This window comes from Nannospalax galili, unplaced genomic scaffold, assembly GCF_000622305.1.
Source record: "Nannospalax galili isolate Female #2095 unplaced genomic scaffold, S.galili_v1.0 scaffold1145, whole genome shotgun sequence".
Lineage (NCBI taxonomy): Eukaryota > Metazoa > Chordata > Mammalia > Rodentia > Spalacidae > Nannospalax > Nannospalax galili.
In genome coordinates this window covers 258,147-276,411 of record NW_008352265.1, presented here as the reverse complement: position 1 = coordinate 276,411, position 18,265 = coordinate 258,147, and the positions used below count along the sequence as shown (strand labels likewise).

The window sequence follows — 18,265 nt, the reverse complement described above, 5'->3', positions numbered from 1 at the left end:
AGGAAAAACACTCATATATATTAAATAAATAAATATCTTAAAAACATATTTTAAAGAGTCATGTGACATGCCCCCCCTTCCAAAAAAGTATAATCTTTTAAAATTTTATTTTATTTATTACTTTTATTTTTTATTTATTTTTATTTTTTATTTTTGTCTTTTTGAAGCAGGGTCTCCCTGTAGCCCCAGATGGCCTGGAGCTCACTATGTAGACCAGGCTGGCCTTGAACTCACAGAGATCTGCCTGCCTCTGCCTCCCAAGTGCTGGGATTAAAGGCATGTGCCACCACGCCCGGCTTTATTATTTTTATTTTATTTGGATACTTGGTCTCCAGTTTGAGGAGCTGTCTGGAGAGGGTCATGGAACCTTTAGGAGGTGCAGCCGTGCACGTCACTGGGACAGGAACACTTTGACAGCATGAGCTCCCGGCTTCTGCTCCAGCCCCCTCCGCCACCATGGGTCCCTGCCATGGTGGACACTGTGCCTCTGGAACCATAAACCAAATAAACTCTTCCTTCTGTGAGTTGCCTTGGTTATGGTGTTTAATGACAGCAACAGAAAAGCAACTGATCCAGCAGGTAAAGGTGCTTTGCCACCAAGTCTGATGACCTGCATTTGATCCCAGGACCCACATGATGGAAGAAGAGAACTGACTTTGGCAAATCGCCCTCTGACCTCCACATGTGCTCCAAAAGGCATGCTCTCAACCTACACGTGCACACACAAATAAATAAATAAATGTGAAAAAAGAAAATATAAAACAACTTAACATGCATTTCTAAAACTATCCTCTATTCAATACCGTGACAAATGTGTGTGATAAAAAGACCTATTTACTATTCAGTTTTAAAAAACAAACCATTGCCAGGCATGGTGGTGCATGCCTTTAATCCCAGCACTTGGGAGGCAGAGAGGTAGGTGGAGCTATGTGTATTTCAAGCCCAGCCTGATCTACATAGCAAGTTCCAGGCCATCTGGGGCTACAGGGAGACCCTGTCTCAAAAAGACCAAAAAAAAAAAAAAAAAAAAGAAAAGAAAAGAAAAAAATTAAAGCCAGGAGTGGTGGCACATACCGTTAGTCCCAGCACTCGGGAGGCAGAGACAGGTGGATTTCTGCAAGTTTAAAGCCAGCCTGGTCTACATAGTGAGTTCCAGGCCAGCCCTCTACAGGGAGACCTTGTCTCAAAAAAAAAAAAAAACAAAAAAAAACAAAAAAAAACAAAGCCAAAACCAAAAACCCCAAACAAAAGCCTCTTGAACTTGTGCCAACAAGATAGCCTGACTTGATATGTGGTTCCTTCCTGACACTCAAACCTCAGAAACAAATGCCATCTTCATGAGAAGTACAGAGAGAACCACAAACCAAACCTCAAAATAGATTTCTCTGAGAAAATACCCTTTAAAAAAAAAATTCCCTTCCAATGTGGGAGCTGATGATTAGGAAGCTGAGTTTCTCGTCCAAGACCCCCTCTTTCAACTAGAAGGTTTTGCTGCATCTTCCTCTGTGAAGCTCCTGCTTCTTCTAGAGAATAAAATGCATCTCTGGAGTGCCTATCATGGGCCTTAGGACCACGAAGTAGCTGAGGCGGCACCCTTACCACAGTAAGTCAGCATTTGCTCTTTGCCTGAAATTTTTGGAGTTTTTAGTCAGAATCACTAATAATTCCTTAATGACAGACATTGTGCCATAAATACTGCCCCCTTTATTTACTCATTAAATTTTTTTATGCATATGAGTGTTTTGCCTGCATGTATGTAAGTGCATGCATGCATACAATGCTGGTGAAGGACAGAAGAGGGCATTGGATCCCCTGGAACTGGAGTTATGGATGGCTGTTAGCTGCCACATGGGTGCTGGGAACTGAACCCAGGTCCTCTGCAAGAGCAGCCTGTGCTCTTAACTGCTGAGACAGCTCTCCAACTCACCCTCCCCCCACCTTTTTAAAAGATGAGGTTGTACCATATAGCCCAGGCTGGCTGGCCTCAGACTCCAGGCTATCTTCCCACCTCAGTCTCTTGAGTACTGAGATTACAAAGCCTGTGCCACCAGGGTGGGCTTAAAATGAACTTAAAAAAAATTTTTTTGGTAGTACTGGGGATGGAACCCAGAGCCTGTACATGCTGGGCAAGTGCTCTACCGCTAAGCTGCAGGGTAGCTGCTACCTTCTTTACCTCCTTTTTATAGTTCTGTGGTTATGTCTCAAGGCAGATTTGGATTATATAATGCCCTTCAGAGATTCCCGTTAAATTTAAATTGCCTGTAACCTTCAAATGAAAGACTTAAGAGAGATAACAGTTAGTTAAAAAGCAGCCATTGGGGCTGGAGGGATGGCTCAGCCATTAAGAGCACTTACTGCTCTTGCAGTTTAACACGCTGGGTTCTCAACACCCACACTGGGCAGATCACCGCTGTCTGTAACTCCAGCTCCAGGGTGTCTGACACCCTCTTCTGGACTCGGAGGGCACCTGCACTCAAGTGCACAGCCACACAGATACAGACATTTACACATCATTTAAAAATAATGAAAACAAATCTTTAAAAAAGTGAAAATACAATACGGCCACCTTAGACAGCCACAATCTCTGCTCACTTAATTAATATAAAATCACATTTACATTAAGTCTTAATTCGTTAAGGCACCAATCCTGTGTTTTTCTCCGGAGGCGGAGTGCGCAGGAGGCTGCGCGGGGCCTTTTCTTCTCCCTCCTTCCTGCAGCGCTTACCCTGCAGGTCAGGCAGTAACTAATGCCAACAAAACATCAAAATAGACGTGCTAGCATGTGTGGTCATGCAGCCGCGCGGCTGCCTGAAGATTAGGCAACTGTTCAAACACCACGGCCCGCAGGCTCGGCCTCGGCCTGCCGGGGAGCTCCCAGCAGCGCCTTGGAGTCCCAGCCGAGCCCTCCTGGGCGCCCCCAGCACCCGCTGCTGCAGCCGGCAAGGCCAGGGGCTGGCTGCGAGGCTAGGGGCTGCGGTCGCGTGGTCCCAAGTGGGACCTGCCCAGGAGGTCCTGGGTACCCGGCTGGGTCCTCTGCTGCCCAGCGTAGCCCAGGCGCTCCGAAATCTCTGCTGAGTTCTGGAGAGACGTGGTGGATAAGGGACTTTCCGGGAAGTGAGCGCAAGGAAGAAGTGAAGGAGACCCCAGTGGAGGAGAAGGAGGAGGAAGAGGAGGAGGACGCGCAGAGGAGGAGAGGAGAAGAGGACGAAGAGGAGGAAGAGGAGACGAGGATGAGGGGAGGAGGAAGAGGAGGAGGAGGTGGTGGAAGAGGAGGAGGAGGAAAGGAGTAGCAGGGCACGCAGGGGAGGAGGAGGAGGAGGAGGGAGGAAGAGGAAGAAAGGGTCAGGCTGAGGAAAAAGTTGTCCACTGGAGAGGTGGAGGAGGATGAGGAGGAGGAGGAGGAGGAGGAGGAGGAGGGGAAAAGGAGTAGCAGGGCCACAGAGGAGAGGAGGAGAGGAGGACGGGGGGAGGGAAGCGGAGAGGAGGAGGAAGAGGAGGAGGAAGAGGGGAGGGGCAGCTGGGTGCGCAGAGCCCTGAAGGCTTGCTCCCCGCGCACAGCAGCAACAGGCGTTGAGGGCCAGCGCTCCCTCTGTCCCCCGGGTCCCAGAGACCGCCCAGCTCCACTCCACACTCATCTGTCCACTCTCCGCCCTCATGGCTTCTCCGGATGACCCTGGGCACACAGGTAAAGCAGCACCGTGCCTCGCACTCACTTGGAGCGGAGGCCACGACAAGGGTTCTCGAGGCCAAACTACGGCCACCCAGAGAGTGCTTGGGAGGCCGGGTCCGCTCCTGATGTGCGCGCGGTGGATGGGGATGGTGGTGCAGCGCCCTACCTCCACGCAAGCCGCGGTGACCAGATCGCCTCCCGATCACCGCGCGCTTTGGGGACCCTGGGTCCCTCTCCCCGCCTCGCCCGGCGCAGGGCTTTTGTTCTGGGCTGCGGGGCCAACAAGTCCCGCAAAGCAGAAAAGAACAGGAGCGAGAGGATTTCTGCGTCCGCCCCGGCCTCTCCCGACTCCTCACTCACACGCCTTCTAGCTCTTTCTGGCTCTTCCTTCCACTTTGCCGAGATGGTTTTGCCTTAGTAAATCTTGGTCCTCTGACTGGTTCATAAACTACTATCCACAGAACCACGAGGTGGATCCCACCGGTGCAGTCCGCACCTGTGAAGGCATCTGATGCCAACAGCCTCTAGTCTTGTTTACATTAAAACATTGTGCGTTTAGAGCTGAGGCCAGCATCTAGATTCTTCTGTTTTGACCCATCCTTCATTTAAAACCCTCCTCAAACTTCACCTTCCAGAAATTCTCTCATCCTGACCTCTCATAACCTTGTTGTAAACTTGATGGGCATTTGTGGGACACATGGATGAATGATACGTCCCTGGAGCACATTTGGACTTTCTGTGGTTTTGCTGGGGTTGGAAGCTCTGGGGAGAGCCAGGTGGAACCAGATGGGACTGCTCCTCGGGAAGCTGTGACTACCTGTGTTTCATATTTCATTTATTCTGCTTGGGCAGGGACAGAGTTCAGCTGCTCCAGCCCTGATGAGTGACTTGACCTGTAAGGGGACAATTCTTTGTGTCTGGTGATTGACCAGAAGATTAAACCCAGCGGCTAAGTCGGCCGTTGTGAAGTGCTGGTTTGGGGGGACTTTCCTGGTGATGTCAAAGAATGATCTAAATTCTTCAAGTGGTGAATGGTCAAGGTGCTAGTAATTGAAGATGGACAACAATCAGCTGTCTTTCCCTTTCTCTGTACCTAGTGTTTGGGAAAATGGAAGAGGAGATAAAGGGGAAAATCCTCCCACTCCAGGTCCCATTTCCAATACCATCCCCTCTTCTGATGGGAAGCTAATTAACAAGGTGCCAAGAGGTGTCTGGGGGTAATTTTAGTCATAATGGTTCCAGATCTTACTAAGTGATATTGGGGGGTGGCTAAGAGATGAAGAGAAAGGATTTAACTGGATGGAGATACAGGCAACATCTGCCTGAGCCCCCAACATTACTGACTCCAGAGAAAGTGGGGGGTAGGATCCATTTTAGCTATGACAAAAAGTCCGAGGGAGGGCTGGGGAGATGCGCAGTTGGTAAAGTGCCTGCCCCACAAGCAAGCGTGAGGGCTTGGGTTGGATCCCTAGCACCCACGTAGAAAGCCAGGCATGGTGGCATCCATCTGTAATGGGTGCTGAGGGGGAGGCGGAGACAGGAAGATCCCTGAAGCTCACTGGCCAGCCAGCCTAGCTAAATTGATATATTCCAGCTTCTGTGAGAGATTCCATCTCAAAGAATAAGGTGGAGAGTGGCTGAGGAGATGGCTCAGTGGGTAAGAGAGCCTGCTGCTTAAACATGAGGACCTGAGTTCTAATCTAAGTTTAAATCCCCAGCACCTACATAAAAACCTAGGCACAGCACCTGTGCCTGAAACCCCCAGAGCTAGGGGTGGGGGTGGAGACAGGAGGATTGCTGGGGCTTGTTGGCTGTCAGCCTGATCCAGGTTCCGTGAGAGATCCTGTCTCAAGGGAATAGAGAATGATAGAACAGGACATCCAACATCTTTCTCTGGCCTCCATGTAAGTATGGGTGCACACACACACACACACACACACACACACACCTCAAAGTGAGGAGCGAAGTTGACCTGTGGCCTGCATATACATGCATATACATGTGCATGTGCACCTGCACACATGTGTACATACAGGAACATGTACATATAATATACACACACACAGTCTCAGGGAGTCAACAGTACAACGAACCCATGTGTATGTGTGAGACAAGCATATAATCTTAGGCAACAGCTATAGCGCTGTAGGGTTAGAATTCCAACCATAGTCTTATTAGCTTGTCTCCTTCAGATGCCTGCTACATAAAATAAAGAGCCTTTAAAAATCCCTGCATGTGAGCAGAGGATATTTTGTGACAGTCTATCTCTCATGATGCCAAGGAGCAGAACCCACACCTGTAGGTGAACACTTCAGGAGGAGATGGGTTGCGGATGCCCACATCCAGGAAGGAGGTCTCCTTTAGATTGTGATCTCTCTGGCAGGGGATGGTGAAGCCCATGTTGGGGCTCTGTCAACCAAATGAGATTCCTCCACATAACACACACATATAGATACTGGTACACTTCCATTCAGACATACTCATCTGCCCATCTTTCATTTCTGTAATGCAACCACAGAAGGTGTCAATGTGTACAACTAGTTCTCCACCAGACCGTGTTCTTTCCCCTGGCTTCCTATACCCACCTCCCAACTGGGGTTTCCACACTCATATTTGCCCTCGGCCAACTGTTCTCCAAATGTAGTCAAAGTAAACTCTTGAAGAGGTCAGATCCCATCATCCTTTTGCTTTGAACCACTTTCCTGACAAACCCTCAGACCCTAAATTGTTTCTCTAGATCCTGATACATCCTTACCTGTCCTTCCACCCCCTTTTGGTCACTTGCTCCAAGCGTGACAGCCATACAGCCTCCTGGCCACTGGCCCTTGAATAGATTGAACCCAGTACCTGGAAGGCTCCCTGCACCTTCCCCTGCCTGATACCTCCTGGTTTTCCAGACTTCAGTTCAAAGATGATCCATGCCTAGTTGGAAGTAACCCACCCTTGGCTCTCCCAGAACCTTCTTTTCACAGTTTCTAGGATTCTATCTAGCCAATGCTCTCCATTGGAGAGTAGGCTCCACATGGAGCTCCAGTCTGTTTTGCCTGCAGCTCTTCTCTAAACACCTACCATAGTGTTCAGTACATACTAAGCCCTGTATAAACACATCGCTTCAGCGAGTGAAGTAATGGATGATACAAAATTTGAAATTGTGGGAAAAAAAAATGTTCTTCCTGTATTGATTCAATCCTCCTGCCTCAGCCTCATGAGTAGCTGGGATGACAGGCCTCTACCACCAGGCCTGGCTGTTTTGCTTTCTCTGAACATCTCTGCTTCCTGAGTTTTCTAATCTCCCTCCTCTTTATCTCCTTGCACATTCTTCGTTCCCTCCCATCCCTCCTCTCCTGCTGCTTTTCAGCCTGATCCTTTCACTGGAGCAGTGGGTGAAGTCACTCTCTAAAATCCCTTTAGGATCATGTAGGTTTGACCCATGTCTCTTCCTCAGGCAGGTTAGCCCCAGGACAGAGGGGGAAGAGGCTGTCAGTACCAACAGCAGCCACTGCAGCTCTGAGATTATGAGTCATTACAAGCAGGAAGGCAGCTATGGGTGAAGGGGCAGGGGGGTGAGTGAGGAGAAGCCTACCTATGAAATCCCAAGTTCAAAGAGTTCCTTCAGTCCGTCACTAGAAAGCACAAAAGGCCCCACGCTTGGCTTAGAGCACCGGAAGCCTGACGTGCATCCCTCTTTGTTTTCTCTGAACCGACACCTTTGGTGACATTTATTTGCACTTCCTGGGACTAGCTGCCGAATGTGACAGGTAAAGGGCGACGTCACCCACTGATGTCTTGTTTTGGGGCCTATGCTGCTGGTTCCTCCCACAGAGGCTTTGGGGGTGCTGAGCGGGTCCCCCTACCTAGCTCCTGACTCAGAGATAGGGTTAGATCTTTGAGATGAGGATGAGTAGAGATTTTTGGATTTAGAGTTGATGCTAGAATGTTTAAGGCTCTGAGGGAGCGTGGGGCTTCTGCTTCTGGGAAAGCTATGAACAGCGGAGGGAGGGTTGATAAAGGTGGAGTAGTGACTCTTCAAAGAAAATGTTCTAACCCCCCATAGCTCAGAAAAGCATGTTGAAGTCCAACCCTCAATACCTCAGAAAACTACGAAGTTCTAACCCCCAATTCCTCAGATAAATAGATACTGAAACCCTAACACCCAGTACCTCAGAAGTAATGTTATTTGAAAGTGGAGTTTTTACTGAGGTAACCTGGTTAAAATGAGGTTATCAGAGTGGATTTCTATCCATTAGGAGGATGTCTGTATAGAAAGAGAGATGGGGCCGAGGGCATGGCTCAGCTGGGAAAGGCACTTGCTGTGCAAGCCTGGTAACCTGAATTCGATCCCCAAACCCACTTAAAGATGAAAGGAGAGAATTCGCTCCACAAAGTTGTCCTCTGACCTCCACATGTGTGTTGTGGCACATGTGTGCCCACACTCGCACACACTTAGCATAATATGTAATAAATAAAATTTTAAAATGAGAAAGATTATTAAAAGTAAATAAATAGGGTAAGTCTGGGCATAGTGACATCCCCAGATGAGTCTCTCTGGCGAATAGCGCCTGAGCCACTTCTAGAAGCCCATGGTGCTTGAAAACGGGCCTGCATGGAAGCCAGAAGCCTCGAATGCAAAGCCCGCCTCTTCCATGTGTCTGTGAGTGTGAGTACACATCGTGTGAAGAGAAGAAGTCTCACACCTTTTCAGGGTGTTTGCAAAGCTGAGGTGCTGCCACACAGACCAGTTACGTGACCACAGGGGTGTGGAGTCCCTTCCTGAGCCAGTAGGCAGTGGGCGTCAGCAGGGGGTCGTTCCTTCCAGCTTAATTCTGACTTTACTGGTAGGCGGTTGGAGACCCACAGGTTGAGGACTTGTCCCCTAGACTGCCACTGCCCCTAAGATTCCGTGTCCCACGCTGCTGAATCTGTGTTTCTGGCAATCACCTCGGGTTTGACGAATCTGCTCAGAAAAAAACATTTACTTACCTTTGCTAGTTTTTCAGTTTGTTTTGTGGTGCTGAGGATGGAACACGGAGCTACCCCCAGCCCTGCCTGTTCCTTGGGAAGGAATTTTCTAGAAGGATCTGCCGGTAGAAACCAAAACACGTATGTCAAGAAATCACAGAGACCATACATGGCACAGTGCAGAGCAGATAAGAGGAAAGGAGGTCTAACTTCTGGGTGCAGGGCTGGAGATTTTTAGCATAAAGGTGCCTTCTGCTGTGTGCCTCCCAGAGTCTCGGCAGACTGATGTAGGAAAGGAACATGAATCTTCTTCTGCTGTTGTTTGTTGAGACAGAGTCTTCTTATATAACCCAGACTGATCTGGAACTCACTAGTAGCACAGGCTGGCTTCCAACTCATGGTCTGTCTACCTCTACTTCGGAACTTTTGGGATTACAGACTTGTGCACATACCCAGTTTAGGCCCTAAAATCACAGGTTATGGCCATGTGGTCCAGAGACTCCAAATGACTTGTAGCCTGTCCATTCTGATCTCAACCAGGGTGCTGAGAGCTGCCTGATACCCTGCCAGGGACCCCATACATCAGTTTACCAGATGGAAGTCTCTAGAAGGTGTAGGTGGGGCTGAAGCATCCTTCACTGCCTCAGGCAGGTCCTTGGTGGTTGCCAGCTGATATGGGTTGATCTGAACTTGTTTGGGGTGTTTGGGGCAACTTTGAGAGGGAAACTTGGCCAGATGGTGGATGAAAGCCCTGAGCAGAGGAAGGTCTGGAACAGCTGCCAGCCCTGCCCTCTTTGGGGCTCATGTGAACCCCAGCCTGTTTCAGGCCCTTAGGTACCCCACATCCCAACTGGCACCAGATCTTTGCCTGTGGCCTTGACCCGCTGATACCCAGGGCTTGTAAAAACAAACATTTTCAAGCTTTAGATAAACGATCTGATTTTATACTTAATCGTATTGTAAACATTCGACTTCAAGGCCTCCAGGTAAGACTCTGGGAAAACTTTCTGCTTGTAGTTCTGTATCAGATAACCAGGAAGAGCTCCCCCCCCCCCCCGGTCTAATTGGCACACAGAGCTATGGGCCTGTGAGAACAAAAGCAGTTGGACTTGACCTAAAGCTCAGGGAGCACGTAGGGAGCTGCTGTCGACCTGCATCTGTGAGCACATTTGACAAAGGAGCAAGAGAGCTTAACCCAAGGCAGAGGCTGAAGGGGTCAGAGCCTTTGTAGTAGACAAAAGAAAAGACCGGAAACAGCTGGAAATGCAGCTCAGTGGGTAGAAGGCTTGCCTGGCATGCTCAAGGCCATGGGCTTGATCCCCAGTACTGCATAAACCAGGCGTGGTGGCAAGTGCCTGTCAGCCCAGCACTGGGGAGGTGGGGGCAGGAGGATCGGCCATTTTGCACTATAGCACATTCAAGGCTGGTGTTGGCCATATGGGGGTGTGTCTCAGAACAAAGACCTGAAAATGCCTCTAGTTTCAGTTCTAAATACAACTTTCCCAAGCCTCCTGTAATCTTGTTGTACTTCAGAAAACAAAGCTGCAAAGCCGCAGCTGGCCACAGGCTCTCCCCAGCATGCCTAGTTATGTCACAGTGAGGTTCTGTGGAGCAGGTCAGCTGCCCTGCTGGCCTCCAAGCCTCACAAGGGTGCAGCAGCAGCTAGGGACCTGGGACCTCTCATGTCACAGAGAAAGAACCTGAGGTTTCGGCAGCTTAGAACTCATCTAATGCCAAAAACATCACCTCTCTGGCTTGTCTGAGGTCAGCGGTAGGTTCCTCTCTTTCTCTTTTTCTCTCTCTCTTTCTTTCTTTCTTTCTTTCTTTCTTTCTTTCTTTCTTTCTTTCTTTCTTGTTTTCTTTTTTTTTTCTTTGAGACAGGATTGCACTATGTAGCCCAGATTGGCCTCAAACTCACGCTCCTTCCTCAGCTCCCCATCCCCCCAACATGCATGGAATCATGGAAGTCCACCACCATTCCCAGATGTAGTTTCTTTTTCTTCTGCCCTAACTATTTTTTTAAGAAGATGCTAGCTTGTCATGGGCATGGTGGGCAGTTCCTGGACAGGACTTGCAGACATTTAGAACACCCAGACCAATATTTGGGTTCTTTGAAGCCTACCTACCTGGAATCCCATTGTGTCGACATCTGTTAGAATACCATGTTGCTAGTGAACACCTTAAAGAATTAGATGAGGCAGTCGGGTAGAGAGCTGGCTCAGCAGGTAACAGCACTGGCTGCTTTTGCAGAGGACCCTGGTTTGGTTCCCAGCACCTGCGTGTCGGCTCATAACCTTCTGTAACTCCAGTTCCAGGGGAATCTCACACCCTCTTCTGACCTCTGTGGGCATTGCATACTTGTGGTATACTTACATACATGCACACAAAACACTGTACACATAAAATGTTTTTAAAATAATAAAGAAAAAGTGAAAATAGAAAAGAATTAGGCCAGCATGGTGGCGCATGCTCGTAAACCCAGTACTCGGGAGGCAGAGGCAGGAGGATCTCTGTGAGTTTGAGGCCAGCCTGGTCTACATAGAATTAGCATCCAGGAGTTGGTGTGGTGGCACATGCCTAGATTCCCAGTACTGAAGTAGAGGTAAGAGGATCAAGAGTCATCATCTTCAGCTACACAGAAAGTTCAAGGCCAGCCTGGGCTACATGAGACTCTGCCTCACAATACTGAAAAATGCAAATAAATAATTAGCATCCATGGAATCTCTAGTAATAAAATATTGGAGGCAAAGGGACTCCAAAATGGTGGTTTCTACCATCTCCACCCCTGTCAGGAACAAGAGTCCGAGAAGCAGGAAAAGAAAAATACTAGAACATGAGTCAGGCTGGCTGGGAAGACCTGCCCCGAGCACACAGATGTGCATGTTCACTCCTTGCTGCCTGGTCTGTTCCCTCTGCCTAGCGTGCTCTTCCTTCAAAGCCCCTTCCTCATCACTTCACGTCATCCCTCCGGATCCCAGTGTTACCTCATCCCTCCGGATCCCAGTGTCACCTCTTTGAGAGGCTCCTTCCTGCTGGCTCCCCCCGTCCCTTTGAGGCACCCATCTGCACAGGGGACTTTCTGTCTTTCCTCATGGCCCTGAACTTCTGCTGTGATGGTCCAAAGGTCCTGAGCTATCTCTGTGTTTTTGAGTGGCAGCTCTGCAGATTCAGGGTGGGATTGGGAGTTAGCAGTACCATGTGTCTTTATTTCATTTTGTGTGTGTATGTGTGAACATGTGTGCGGGTATGTCTATGGAGACCAGAGAACAACCATGGGTGTCATTTCTCGGGGGCTGTCCATCAAGATCTCAGTGGCCTGGAACTCACTGATTTGGCCAGACTGGCTGGCCAGTGAGCCCCAAGGATCTGCCTGACTCTCCCTCCCCAGTGCTGGGATTCCAGGGACACACCACCATGCCCAGCTTTTTACATGGGTCCCGTGGATCGAACTCAAGTCCTCATAATTTAAAAACGAGGACTTTATTGACTGAGCTATCTCCTCAACCCCTTTATTTTCCTTATACCAGTTTAGATTCAAACCTGATTCCTAGGCTGGTGGGAAGGGAGGGTTCCATTACAGTCAGAGCTGAAGCCTGTCCTCTCCTTACAGTCACGGGGGAATCTGAGAGGTGAATGTGGTGTCTGAACAACTAGGAAAAGATTTTGAACTTAATTATTTTTAGTTTATATATGTGACCATATTGCCTGCATGTATGTAAGTGCACCCATGTTCTGACAGAGGTCAGAAGAGGGTGTCAGACCTCCTGGAACTGGAGTTATGGATGGCTGTTAGCCCCCATGTGGGTGCTGGGAACCCAGCCTGGGTTCTCTGCCAGAGCAGCCAATGCTCTTAACCACTGAGCCATCTTACCAACTCCAAGACTTTGAACTTTTAACAAACCTCCAGTTTAGTACATTTCCATCTCACTGTCCAAGTCTAAATTCCTAAAGACCCCGCACTGTCTGTAAACACCAAACATGGTGTCTTTGCTGGGGCTGGGCCCTGGTACCCAGGAACTTACCAGCTCTGCAATTCCTGCAATGTGATCTTGTCACCTTTATGGTGGGCTGGGACCAGGGCACAATCCCCACCCCACAGGGCATCAGCAAAAGTCTTTTCTGTTTGTCCCCATTTGTCTTGTGGTGTGTGTGTGTGTCTGTGTCTGTGTCCGTGTCTGTGTGTCTGTGTGTGTATGTGTGTGTCTGTGTCTGTGTCCATGTCTGTGTGTCTGTGTGTGTATGTGTGTGTCTGTGTCTGTGTCCGTGTCTATGTGTCTGTGTGTGTATGTGTGTGTCTGTGTGTGTATGTGTGTCAGTGTGTATATGTGTGTGAATGTGTCAGTGTGTGTGTTTGTGTGTCTGTGTATCTGTGTATGTGTGTGTCTGTGTGTGTCTGTGTATGTGTGTGTGTGTCGGTGTCTGTGTGTATGTGTGTGTGTGTGTCTGTGTGTGTGTTTGTGTGTCTATGTGTGTATGTGTGTGAGTGTGTCGGTGTGTATGTGTGTGTCTGTGTGTCTGTGTATGTGTGTGTATGTGTGTGTGTCTGTGTATGTGTGTGTGTATGTATGTGTGTGTGTCTGTGTGTGTGTACACCTAGAGACCAGAGGTCAACCTTAGCTATTGTTTCTTGGATGCTGCCCACTCTTCTCTCCATTTTTTCATGTATGTGTGTGTTCTGTGGGCACACATGTACGTTGGTTAATGTATACATGTGTGCATGTGAGGCCCAAGATTCATGTTGGGAATCATCCTCCATCTCTCTTCCACCTTCTTCAATCAAACACGGAGCTCCCTGATATGGCTGATCTTGCTAGCCAGCTTGCTCTAAGGATTCCTTGGTCCTGGAACTACAGGCAGGCTACCATGCCCACACATCTGCATGAGTTTCTGGCCCTTGGGTTTGTGTGGCACTGAGCCTTCTCCCCAGGCCCTACCTTGTATTTTGAGACTGTCTATCATTGGCACCTGTTGCTTATCAGTTCTGCTGGGCTGACTGGTCAGCAAGCCCCAGGGATCCACTTGTCTCCACCTCCCCAGTGCTGGGGTTACAGGTGCTTGCCACCTTGCCCAGTTTTGCACATGGGTTCTGGGGATCAAACTCAGGCCCTTGTACTTGCGGGGCAAGTGCTTTACTGACTGAGTCGTCTCTCTGGCCCCACACTTCTCTTCGGTGATCTTACCCTTCAGCGGGCTGTTGCAGAACATCCCACTGTTGACTTCACATAGCTTCTGCTTCGGGTGTGGACAGAGGCAGCCACCTCAGCGGGAATGTATCCAGGGACAGCAAATGCCAGCCATCTCAACAAGCTGTCCAGCCCGACTTCTCTGAGACTTCAAAGGTACCCCCAGGACCTGGGACCTAGTCCATAGTACATCATGAGAACTTAAAAAGTGAATCTTGGATCAGGGCTGCTGGTGGCGGCTACAGATTGCATTTGCACAAATCTAGAAAGTGCCACTCAGCAGAATCGTCATTAAGATGGTTTTCTTGCAGATGTCTACGAAAGTCTCTTGTGGAAGGGGAGGTTTTTCTAACAGACACAGATTTATATGACCTAGTGGTAGTCTTGAACAAGGCTGCGTCTTGTTCTGTACTTTCTTATATAATTTCTTAAACAGAACAAGTGGTAAAACATAAGAAAATTCTGAGATATCATGATCACTTGCTTGAAAGTATACTGGGAGTTATTTTTAATTTGTTACTCACATGAAACACATCAAGAAGTTTAATTTGTGTTTATGTGTATGAAGGTCTGACTTGACATCAAGTGTTTCCTTTGATGGCTCTCCACTTTGTTTACCGAGGCAGGGCTCCTTGCTGAACTTGGAGCTCACCAGTTCCAGCTAGTCTATAGCCAGCTTGCTCTAGAATCCCACGTCTGCCTCCCTGATGTTGGGATTACAGACGGCAACCATACCTGCTCAGCTTTGCATGGGTTCTGGGAACACAAACTTGTCCTAGTGCTTCTGTGGCAAATGTTTTATCTACTGAGCCACCTTCCCAGCCCAATAAGCTTAATATTTTAAAGTGCTTTTTTAAAACACAAGTCACAGACACTAGGAAATAAATAGATATGCAGGATTCAGAATTAAATCTTTCCTACCTAAAGTTATGTCCAATCCAACAGAGCTCTTAGGGTAGGGAGATGGTCCAGTCAGTAAAATACTTGCTTTGCAAGCACAAGGACCTGAATTTGAGCTTCCGAATCCATGTAAAAAAGCAGGGTGTGCTGGGCTGGAGAGATGGCTCAGCAGCTAAGAGCACTGGCTGCTCTTGCAGAGGACCCGGGTTTGGTTCCCAGCATCCACATGACAGCTAACAACTGTCTGTAACTCCAGTTTTAGGGGATCCATTGCCCTCTTCTGGACAATGAGCATTTTATGACATGGGTGCAAGCAAAACACTGATGCACATAAAATAAATAAATTTAAAAAATAAAATGAGGGGGGAGGATGTGAAAGTGTCTGGAGTGCTTGCTCGTCAGAGGACCTGGGTTCAGTTCCCCGCACCCACCTGGAAACTGTCAACTGTCTGTAACTCCAGTTCCAGGGGATCTGATGCCCTCTTCTGACCTTCATGGGCACTACACAACACGGGTATACTTATGTATATGCAGGCAATACACTCAAGCACAGAAAATTAAAAAAAAAAAAAATTAAGATGGGTGTGGTGGTGCAGGCTTGTAATTCTGGCACTGGGAATTCAGAGCCAGGCAGGTCCCTGGGGCATGCTGGCCAGCCAAGCCTGGCCTATTTGAGGAGTTCCAGGACACCGTCTCAAAAAACAAGGTTGATGACATCCTGAGGGCAACACCCTTGGTTGTCCTCTGGCCGTCACACATGTTTGCTCAGCTACACATGTAGGTACACACATACAAACAGGAGTTGTCAGTATTATGACCACATAATTTGTGGTTGGTTGTAACTGAATATTTGAAGATATTTATAAGTAAGCTGTTTGAAGATACGTGGTTTTTCGTTCGTTTGTTTTGAGTCCTGTGGATCATGGGTCTGTTTTTCTATCTTTCTTTTACTTACCATCTTTGGTGCAATTTGAACAGATCTCCCTTCCTTGACCACAGGAATGATTGGCAGTTCTACTCTCTGGGCAAGGTAGCGCACATCTGTGTGAGAATGTTAGGGGATAAACTCGTTTGTGCTATCCTGATAAAGACAACCCTCTCCCTTGGTATTTTCCCAGATCACATGGCGAAGGAGCCAGTGGAGGACACAGACCCCAGCACTTTGTCCTTTGCCATGGTAGGTGGCAAATTTATTTTTGTGGGTATGATTCTTGCTTTGCTTCCCACATCTTGTTACCTCACATTTAGTGACCAACTATTTCCATGAAGACCAGAAAACCCAAAGTAAGATATTCCCAAGATACACTTCTTTCTTATGGTAATCTCTGTGACATCGGCAGGGTTTCTCAAGCTAACAAGCAGTATTAGATATTGTGCTGAGGATGTGGCTCAGCTGGTAGAGAGCATACCTGGCCTGGCATACAAGAAGCTCCAGAATGACATGGTGGCACATACTTGTAATCCTAGCACTCAGAGGTGGAGGCAGGAGGATCAGTTCAAGGTTATCGTCAGCTATGAAGCAAGCTCAAGGCTAGCCTGGGCTACATGAGACCTTGTCTTAAGCAACAGCAGCGAAGTGGTGTTAGGTCCTGTTCTTGCTTCATACCACCAGAAATGACCTTCTTAGATTTTGACAGGTCTTTGCTTGTCTACTTTTAATACTATCTCTTTTTAATTTTTAATTTTTATTATTATTATTATTTTTTTTGTCTTTTTGAGACAGGGTCTCCTTGTAGCCCCAGCTGTCCTGGAACTCACAATGTAGACCAGGCTGGCCTTGAACTCACAGAGATCCGCCTGGGAATAAAGGTGTGCTCTGCCACGTCTGGCTAATTTTTAATTTTTTAATACTATCTATTCTTAATCAACCTTCTTTCAACATTCAAAATACCTAACGTAGAGTCCAGCTCCGGGATTCAAATCCAGGACAGAGTTCTACAATAGTGAGTCCTGCCCAGAACACATCTATGTTGGTCCAAACGACAGTCATAGAAATGCTAAGAAGCAACGGAAGTGCTCCCAGAATGCATGAAGACAGAGTCTGAGGCTAAGGCTGCAGGAACAGGAAGAACCGCTCTGGGAGGAGGGAGGAAGTGCGGTTTGGCGGTCAGAGGAAAGTTTCTCGTTCATGTTCCAACTTAGATTTCATTCCTATCAGCTCAGAGTAAAAACAGTGAGTCAGGCCCACCGATGAGCCTGAGGCTAAACACTTAGGGGGTTCCTTCAGCTTAGCATTCAAAACGCTGGGCACGGAACAGAGGACCCCGTGGGAACAGAGGACCCCGTGCGTGCCCCGCAAGCACTTTACCACTGAGCTGCGCCCCATCGCAGTTCCAAGGCTTTAAACTGAAACCCAAGACAAAGCTTTCTTTTCACTTTGATCTTAAAGCTGAAATTTAAAAATAACTCTTCTCTTTTGTCGGTCTCTGCAGTCAGACAAGTATCCCATTCAAGACACCGAGCTCCCTAAACGTGAGTACAGCCAATATAACCACTTCAACTTGTGACTAATTGAATATACTGAACAAGCATGACTCAGAGCCCTTTTACCTATGGAACAATGTAAAACAGAAATATACAATGACTTAGTTTGTGACTGGCTGCATAATTATCTCAGAAATGAGTTTTGTTACTAAAATGTGTCAATTGTATCATTTCATATCATACACTTTAACTTCCTATGTTTTTGTTTTTGTTTTTTAAACCAGGCACAAAATAAAGCTAGCCAGGATGACCCAATTTTGTTTAGGAAGGAAGGAGCCCAATATGGTGGCACATGTCTATTATTCCCAGCATTTGGAGGGCTGAGGCAGGAAGATTGCTTTGAGGCTAGCCTGGGCTACAGAGAGAGACTGCTTCAGGAATCCAAAGGAGATGGGGGAGGAGGGGAGAGAAGGGATTTCTAGTTGAGGGTACTTACGAGCTGCTGGTGTTCCAGAATTTGAAACCACTGGGAAAAGACCACCAGACCCAATTCAAATTTTAATTGGTCACATTTATTGGGGCTATAGCCGTCCGTGGTCCCTAAGTTAGATTCAGGACCCACAGCCCTGAGGGGAGGGTGAAACCAGCTTATAAAGGCAAAAACTGCAAATACCATAGGAATTTTATCACACTTGAGTGATAATGCCAGGTGGTCCTGACTAGGGTCAGGACGGTCCAAGTTAGCAGGTAAGCAAACTACAGAAGCCAGAACAAGCTTGCATTAGTCCGTCTTTTAACAGATGCGTAGACCTTGACAGTAAGGCACTTTCTGATTACTGTTGTTCTTGAAGCTTCTTGGCCAGGCAGAAGCACAGCCGCAGTGTCTGGGAGGTGAGCAAGGTCAGCTGCTCCAAAGAAAGCACTCTTCTAAGGGGAAGCCGCTAAGTTCAGGCGCTTGACCTTGAAGCTGGCCGTTTTTCTAGCCTTTGAAGTTTAACGTGGCCGCTTTATACAAAGTGACGTTACTTTGGCTATTACATTTGGGGGACTCCATTTGGGGCCATTACACTGGTACACATTTAAGGGTGCTCTCAGCTCAGTCCCTTGTCCCGGTGGCTCTGCCTTCTTT

General features: G+C 47.9%; 1 protein-coding gene across 2 annotated transcripts in view; it reads left to right on the top strand.

Moving 5' to 3' along the window:
- Positions 1–3,205: 3,205 nt before the first annotated feature.
- Edaradd (EDAR associated death domain) overlaps positions 3,206–18,265 on the top strand; it is a 58,242-nt gene continuing 43,182 nt past the window's right edge. Inside the window, exons 1-4 of one of the 2 annotated variants that reach the window (XM_029554077.1) lie at positions 3,206–3,258; positions 3,559–3,685; positions 15,831–15,889; positions 17,145–17,184. In XM_029554077.1, the coding sequence (XP_029409937.1) occupies positions 3,655–3,685; positions 15,831–15,889; positions 17,145–17,184 (130 nt within the window). In that variant the 5' untranslated portion in view covers positions 3,206–3,258; positions 3,559–3,654. Of the gene's footprint in view, positions 3,259–3,470; positions 3,686–15,830; positions 15,890–17,144; positions 17,185–18,265 lie in introns of those variants that run through there. The other variant, XM_017802210.2, reaches the window with a different exon arrangement.